This window comes from Oncorhynchus nerka, unplaced genomic scaffold (genome assembly GCF_034236695.1).
Source record: "Oncorhynchus nerka isolate Pitt River unplaced genomic scaffold, Oner_Uvic_2.0 unplaced_scaffold_4620, whole genome shotgun sequence".
NCBI lineage: Eukaryota > Metazoa > Chordata > Actinopteri > Salmoniformes > Salmonidae > Oncorhynchus > Oncorhynchus nerka.
The window spans coordinates 1-8,814 of record NW_027036682.1 but is presented as its reverse complement, the minus strand read 5'-3'; the positions used below and the strand labels follow the sequence as shown (position 1 = coordinate 8,814).

Here is an 8,814-nt window from a genome sequence, read left to right as displayed (position 1 = left end):
AGATATTACAGAGATAAGATATTACAGAGAGTACAGTTAGAAGGTGAATAGGAAGTTGTCATGGTGATAATGGTTTATGATATTTTACAGGGTTCTGAATCAGATGACAGTTGGTTTATATCCATTCTCTGTTTTTCAACCTCGTTCTTCCTCTTCCTCCCTACCTCAAGAGTTCCCAGCGGGGCCACCCTGTCCTGTAACCAATGGCAACGTGGTCCAAACCCTTCCTCTGACCCGCAACCCCAGCAAGACATTCCGTGATCCCATCTCGACCCCCTACCCGGTCCACCGCCCTATTGGACCGGTTCAGTATGGGTAGTGTAGGCAGCCTAGTGGAGCGCCCCCAGACGCGTCCCCAGCTAAAGGCAGCCGGGCCGTGCCCCAGGTGGGACCCAGGCAGACCAACAGGATATTAAAGAAAGGTTTCAACCAGAGAGAGTTGCTCAACTACCTCAACATTACCAGGTTAGTGAGCTCTCTGATGCTCTTTAAAATGGCTGCCGTGTTTCATCAACATCACCAGGTTAGTGAACTTTCTGATAGGCACAAATGGCTGCCGTGTTTCATCAACATCACCAGGTTAGTGAACTCTCTGATAGGCACAAAATGGCTGCCGTGTTTCATCAACATCACCAGGTTAGTGAACTCTCTGATTAAGGCACAAAATGGCTGCTGTGTTTCATCAACAACACCAGGTTAGTGAACTCTCTGATAGGCACAAAATGGCTGCTGTGTTTTATCAACGTCACCAGGTTAGTGAACTCTCTGATAGGCACAAAATGGCTGATGTGTTTCATCAACGTCACCAGATTAGTGAACTCTCTGACAAGCACAAAATGGCTGCCGTGTTTCATCACCCAGATGGGTTTTATAGTAGAGAGTCTATGTATTCCATAAAGTGCAGACAAAGCGGTAAAGAGTTGTCTGTTTCAAATAGAAGGCATTGATGATGCTCTTGGGTAATAACATCACCTGTGATTCCATAGTGGTGTTAGTGCTACTGCCAGGTGGGTGCCACACAGTGAGCTGGTAGGAGGTTTTGACTATATTTGGGAAGTAGGCTATTACAATATAGTTGTAGCTTGATGAAATCAAAATCATTTTCATTTGTTTTTTCAAGTTTTAATATCACATGCCTCAGTACAGTGAAATACCTTTCTTGCAAACTCAAATATAAATCATTTTCATAACAAGCTGTTATTATCGCTCAGGAGAACAGGTTATCAATTGACTTGATTGGTTATCAAATGACTTGAAACCTGAATGAAAACCTTTATAATGATCCCAGCAGGAAAGAGGCCAAAGCGGGTAGCGGCCCAGGCAGCAGTAGGAAGGACATCTTCTCCAGCATGCAGTCCATGAAGAGAGAGCATGGACATGAGGAGGAAATACATCAAGATCTACCACAAAGACAGAACTGAGGTGGACGTGTCAAAGAACTCACTGCCCATTAGAGGGAAATATGAGAAGGTAAGAAGAATAATGATATCCCTGGGACAACATACTGTATAGGTATGATATCCCTGGGACAACATACTGTATAGGTATGATATCCCTGGGAATACATACCGTATAGGCATGATATCCCTGGGACTACATACTGTATAGGTATGATATCACTGGGACTACATACTGTATAGGTATGATATCCCTGGGACTACATACTGTATAGGTATGATATCCTGGGACAACATACTGTATAGGCATGATATCCCTGGGACTACATACTGTATAGGTATGATATCCCTGGGACAACATACTGTATAGGTATGATATCCCTGACTACATATAGGATGATATCCCTGGGACGATGATATCCCTGGGACAACATACTTTATAGGTATGATATCCCTGGGACAACATATAGGGATGATATCCTGGGACAACATACAGGGATGATATCCTGGGACAACATATAGGGATGATATCCTGGGACAACATACTGTATAGGTATGATATCCCTGGGACAACATATAGGGTTGATATCCCTGGGACAACATACTTTATAGGTATGATATCCCTGGGACAACATACTTTATAGGTATGATATCCCTGGGACAACATACTTTATAGGTATGATATCCCTGGGACAACATATAGGGATGATATCCCTGGGACAACATATAGGGATGATATCCCTGGGACAACATACTGTATAGGAATGATATCACTGGGACAACATACTGTATAGGTATGATATCACTGGGACAACATACTGTATAGGTATGATATCACTGGGACTACATACTGTATAGGAATGATATCACTGGGACAACATACTGTATAGGAATGATATCCCTGGGACAACATACTTTATAGGTATGATATCCCTGGGACAACATACTGTATAGGTATGATATCCCTGGGATGATATACAACTGGGATACTTTATAGGCATGATATCCCTGGGACAACATATAGGGATGATATCACTGGGACAAAATACTGTATAGGTATGATATCCCTGGGACAACATATAGGGAGGATATCCCTGGGACAACATACTGTATAGGTATGATATCCCTGGGACAACATACTGTATAGGTATGATATCCCTGGGACAACATACTGATATCCCTGGGACAACATACTGTATAGGGATGATATCACTGGGACAACATACTGTATAGGGATTATATCACTGGGACAACATACTGTAGGTATTATATCCTGGGACAACATATAGGTATGATATCACTGGGACAACATATAGGTATGATATCCCTGGGACTACATATAGGGATGATATCCCTGGGACGATGATATCCCTGGGACAACATACTGTATAGGTATGATATCCCTGGGACTACATACTGTATAGGTATGATATCCCTGGGACTACATATAGGGGATGATATCCCTGGGATTATATCACTGGGACAACATATAGGTATGATATCCCTGGGACAACATATAGGGATGATATCCCTGGGACAACATATAGGGATGATATCCCTGGGACAACATACTTTATAAGTATGATATCCCTGGGACAACATACTTTATAGGTATGATATCCCTGGGACAACATATAGGGATGATATCCCTGGGACAACATACTGTATAGGTATGATATCCCTGGGACAACATACTGTATAGGTATGATATCCCTGGGACAACATACTGTATAGGGATGATATCCCTGGGACAACATACTGTATAGGGATGATATCCCTGGGACAACATACTTTATAAGTATGATATCCCTGGGACAACATATAATAGGTTGATATCCCTGGGACAACATACTGTATAGGTATGATATCCCTGGGACAACATATATAGGTATGATATCCCTGGGACAACATACTGTATAGGCATGATATCCCTGGGACAACATACTGTATAGGTATGATATCACTTGGACAAATAATAGGGATTATATCCCTGGGACAACATACTGTATAGGGATGATATCCCTGGAACATACTGTATAGGTATGATATCACTGGGACAACATACTGTATAGGTAATGTTATCCCCATTATTTTAGCAACATAACCCATTTTAACATTAGACTCTTCTTAAAAAAGCTAAAAGGACATATCCCTGGGACTCTCATACTGTCTGTCTCTGATATCCAGCATGCCATCTCCCTACTGTCTAGTCTATGATATCCAGCATGCCATCTCCTCTACCTGTATAGGTCTGATATCCAGCTGGGACAACATACTGTATAGGCATGATATCACTGGTCTGTCTCTCTATACCTATGCTATCTCCCCTCTTTCCCTGTCTATATCACCTGGGACAACATACTGTATAGGTATGATCTCCCTGGGACAACATACTGTATATGTATGCCATATCACTGGGTCAAATATACTGTATAGGAATGAATCTCCTCAAAGAGTCTGTCTCTCTATTTATCCATACCTCCAGTATGCCATTTAGTCTGTCAACAACCTGTCTGTCTCTTTATACCCCATTTTAACATTAGCATGCCATCTCCCCTCCTGTCTTAAAAAAGCTTCATTAAAAGGGACATCCAGAGAATGTCTGTCTCTCTGCATGCCATCTCCCCTCTACCTGTCTGTCTCTCTATACCTCTCTCCCTGTCTGTCTCTCTGCTATCTCTATTCCCTCCAGCATGCCATCTCCTCTACCTGTCTGTCTCTCTATACCTCCAGCATGCCATCTCCCCTCTCTACCTGTCTGTCTCTCTTTACCTCCAGCATGCCATCTCCCCTCTACCTGTCTGTCTCTTCTATACCTCTCTCTCCCTGTCTGTCTCTATACCTCCAGAATGCTATCTCCCTCTCTCCTTCTGTCCTCTACCTGTCTGTCTCTTTATACTCTATCTCCTCTACCTGTCTGTCTCTATACCTCCAGCATGCCATCTCCCCTCTACCTGTCTGTCTCTCTATACCTCCAGCATATCCCCCTGCTACCTGTCTCTTTATACCTCCAGCATGCCATCTCCCCTCTACCTGCCTGTCTCTCTACCTACAGCATGCCATATCTACCTGTCTGTCTCTATACCTCCAGCATGCCATCTCCCCTCTCTTCCTGTCTGTCTCTCTCTACCTGCTGTCATCTTTATACCTCCAGTCATGCCATCTCCCTCCTACCTGTCTGTCTCTTATACCTCCAGCATGCCATCTCCCCCTCTACCTGTCTGTCTCTCTATACCTTCTCTACCTGTCTGTCTCTATACCTCCAGCATGCCATCTCCCCTCTCTTCCTGCCTGTCTCTTTATACCTCCAGCATGCCATCTCCCCTCTACCTGTCTATCTCTCTTTACCTCCAGCATGCCATCTCCTCTACCTGTCTGTCTCTCTATACCTCTCTCCCTGTTCCTGCCTCTCTCTATACCTCCAGAATGCCATCTCCCTCTTTCCCTGTCTGTCTCTTTATACCCAGCATGCCATCTACCTGTCTGTCTCTCTATACCTCCAGCATGCCATCTCCCCTCTCTACCTGTCTGTCTCTCTATACCTCCAGCATGCCATCTCCTCTCTCTACCTGTCTGTCTCTCTATACCTCCAGCATGCCATCTCCCTGTCTGTCTCTACCTGTCTACCTGTCTGTCTCTATACCTCCAGCATGCCATCTCCCTCTACCTCCTGTCTGTCTCTCTACCTGTCTGTCTCTTTATACTTCCAGCATGCCATCTCCTCTCTCTACCTGTCTGTCTCTCTATACCTCCAGCATGCCATCTCCCCTCTACCTGTCTGTCTCTCTATACCTCTCTACCTGTCTGTCTCTTTATACCTCCAGCATGCCATCTCCCCTCTCTTCCTGTCTGTCTCTCTATACCTCCAGCATGCAATATCCCTCTACCTGTCTGTCTCTTATACCTCCAGCATGCCATCTCCCCTCTCTTTCCTGTCTGTCTCTCTTTTTACCTCCAGCATGCCATCTCCCCCTCTTACCTGTCTGTCTCTCTACCTCTCTACCTGTCTGTCTCTTATACCTCCAGCATGCCATCTCCCTCTACCTGTCTGTCTCTCTATACCTCTCTACCTGTCTGTCTCTTTATACCTCCAGCATGCCATCTCCCTACCTACCTGTCTGTCTCTTTATACCTCTAGCATGCCATCTCCCCTCTACCTGTCTATCTCTTTATACCCATCTCTCCTTCTGTCTCTTTATACCTCCAGCATGCCATCTCCTCTCTACCTGTCTGTCTCTTTATACCTCCAGCATGCCATCTCCCCTCTCTTCCTGCCTGTCTCTCTATACCTCCAGCATGCCATCTCCCCTCTACCTGTCTGTCTCTTTATACCTCCAGCATGCCATCTCCCCTACCTGTCTGTCTCTGTATACCTCCAGCATGCCATCTCCCCCTCTACCTGTCTGTCTCTTTATACTCTCTAGCATGCCATCTCCCTTCTCTACCTGTCTGTCTCTCTATACCTCCAGCATACCATCTCCTCTCTACCTGTCTGTCTCTTTATACCTCTAGCATGCCATCTCCTCTCTACCTGTCTGTCTCTTTATACTATACCTCTCTACCTGTCTGTCTCTTTATACCTTAGCATGCCATCTCCCCTCTACTACCTGTCTGTCTCTCTATACCTCCAGCATGCCATCTCCCCTCTACCTGTCTGTCTCTTATACCTCCAGCATGCCATCTCCTCTCTACCTGTCTGTCTCTTTTTATACCTCCAGCATGCCATATCCCCTCTACCCGTCTCTCTCTATACCTCTACCTGTCTGTCTCTCTATACCTCTCTACCTGGTCTGTCTCTCTCAAACCTCTTTACCTGTCTGTCTCTCTTCTTCTTAAACCTCTACCTGGTCTGTTCCCTCTAAACCTCTCTACCTGTCTGTCTCTCTATACCTCTCTACCTGTCTGTCTCTCTATACATCTCTACCTGTCTGTCTCTCTATACCTCTCTACCTGTCTGTCTCTATACCTCTCTACCTGTCTGTCTCTCTATACATATCTACCTGTCTGTTTCTCTGTACCTCTCTACCTGTCTGACTCTCTATACCTCTCTACCTGTCTGTCTCTCTATACATCTCTACCTGTCTGTCTCTCATACCTCTCTACCTGTCTGTCTCTCTATACCTCTCTACCTGTCTGTCTCTCTATACATCTCTACCTGTCTGTCTCTCTATACATCTCTACCTGTCTGTCTCTCTATACCTCTCTACCTGTCTGTCTCTCTATACATCTCCACCTGTCTGTCTCTCTATACCTCTCTACCTGTCTGTCTCTCTATACATCTCTACCTGTCTGTCTCTCTATACCTCTCTACCTGTCTGTCTCTCTATACATCTCTACCTGTCTGTCTCTCTATACATCTCTACCTGTCTGTCTCTCTATACATCTCTACCTGTCTGTCTCTCTATACATCTCTACCTGTCTGTCTCTCTATACCTCTCTCCCTGTCTGACTCTACCTAGCATCTCTCTCTCTCTTACTTGACAGTTTCACCTACTAACTCATCTAGTCTTCCTCTCTCCCTCCAGTCTCTTCCCGGGCCGTCTGCCTTCAAGCTGGTCACACCCAAGAACTTCAGTTCCATGCAGAACCTCTACCCTGCCAAGATAGAGGACTCAGACCAGGGCCTTTCCAACGGGCTCCACCGGGCCTACGCACACACACCTAGAGCTGTCTCCACCTCCTCTTCCTCCTCCTCACCCTCCCGCCATGGAGGACCCACCTCCAGCGGAACCAAGGTGCCCGTTTTAGTCTGGTGATTTCTGTCTGGCCCTGAAACATGTACAGTGTCTGTTACTAGTGGTCTTTAAAAACGTCAGGAAGGGACTGTATCAATACTGTCCAATGTACCAGGATTATTATGGTGATGATTATGATGCTGCCGGTGATGATTATAGTGATGATGCATGCTGGTGATGATGATGGTGATGATGATGATGATGATAGTGATAATGCTGGTAATCATGATAGTGATGATGATGATAGTGATAATGATAGTGATGATGCTGGTGATGATGATGCTGGTGATGATGATAGTGATGATATGATGATAGTGATAATGCTGGTAATCATGATAGTGATGATGATGATGCTGATGATGATGCTGGTTATGGTGATGATAACAGTTGGTATTAATGTTGTGATACAGGCGGTGGCGTCAGTGCGTGGTCTGAGTCAGGAGGATGAGAACCTGTCAGACTCTGGTCATAACTCCATGAACAGTCTTCCTCCATACAGACCTCCCTTCAGACCACAGTTGGCTCACATCAGGTCAACTCCTGTTTCTCTGTGTCTGTCTCTCTCTGTGACTGTGTGTTTCTCTCTGTCTCTCTCTGTGTCTCTCTCTGTGTCTGTGTGTCTCTCTCTGTGACTGTGTGTTTCTCTCTGTGTCTGTGTGTCTCTCTCTGTGTATGTGTGTCTCTCTCTGTGTCTGTGTGTCTCTCTCTGTGTCTGTGTGTCTCTCTCTCTGTGTCTGTCTTTCTCTGTGACTGTGTGTCTCTCTCTCTGTGTCTGTCTTTCTCTGTGACTGTGTGTCTCTCTCTCTGTGTCTGTCTTTCTCTGTGTCTGTGTGTCTCTCTCTGTGTGTCTGTGTGTCTCTCTGTGTGTCTCTCTGTGTGTCTCTCTCTGTGTCTGTGTGTCTCGCTCTGTGTCTGTGTGTCTCTCTCTGTGACTGTGTGTCTTTCTCTGTGACTGTGTCTCTCTCTGTCTGTGTGTCTCTCTCTTTGTCTGTGTGTCTCTCTCTGTGTCTGTGTGTCTCTCTGTGTCTATGTGTGTCTCTCTCTGTGTCTGTGTGTCTCTCTCTGTGTCTATGTGTGTCTCTCTCTGTGTCTATGTGTGTCTATGTGTGTGTCTGTGTGTCTCTCTCTGTGTCTGTGTGTCTCTCTGTGTGTCTGTGTGTCTCTCTGTGTGTCTCTCTATGTGTCTCTCTGTGTGTCTGTGTGTCTCTCTCTGTGTCTGTGTGTCTCTCTGTGTGCCTGTCTGTGTCTATGTGTGTGTCTATGTGTGTGTCTGTGTGTCTCTCTGTGTCTGTGTGTCTCTCTGTGTGCCTGTCTGTGTCTATGTGTGTGTCTATGTGTGTGTCTGTGTGTCTCTCTGTGTCTGTGTGTCTCTCTGTGTGCCTGTCTGTGTCTATGTGTGTGTCTATGTGTGTGTCTATGTGTGTGTCTGTGTGTCTCTCTGTGTCTGTGTGTCTCTCTGTGTGCCTGTCTGTGTCTATGTGTGTGTCTATGTGTGTGTCTATGTGTGTGTCTGTGTGTCTCTCTGTGTCTGTGTGTCTCTCTGTGTGCCTGTCTGTGTCTATGTGTGTGTCTATGTGTGTGTCTGTGTGTGTGCTCTCTGTGTCTGTGTGTCTCTCTGTGTGCCTGTCTGTGTCTATGTGTGTGTCTATGTGTGTGTCTATGTGTGTGTCTGTGTGTCTCTC

At 45.5% G+C, this 8,814-nt stretch overlaps 1 protein-coding gene across 2 annotated transcripts; it reads left to right on the top strand.

Annotated features, from left to right (window-relative positions):
* Positions 1-348: 348 nt before the first annotated feature.
* Positions 349-8,808, top strand: LOC135566506 (NEDD4-binding protein 3-A-like). Of its 2 annotated transcripts, none has more exons than XM_065014203.1 (4): positions 349-465; positions 1,292-1,470; positions 6,923-7,132; positions 7,543-8,808. In XM_065014203.1, the coding sequence occupies exons 2-4, from the start codon at positions 1,372-1,374 to the stop codon at positions 7,762-7,764; spliced, it is 531 nt and encodes a 176-aa protein (XP_064870275.1). In that variant the 5' UTR covers positions 349-465; positions 1,292-1,371; the 3' UTR covers positions 7,765-8,808. The 2 variants fall into 2 exon arrangements, with proteins under 2 accessions (XP_064870275.1, XP_064870274.1); XM_065014202.1 differs by having other exon boundaries at positions 1,289-1,470.
* Positions 8,809-8,814: the final 6 nt, after the last annotated feature.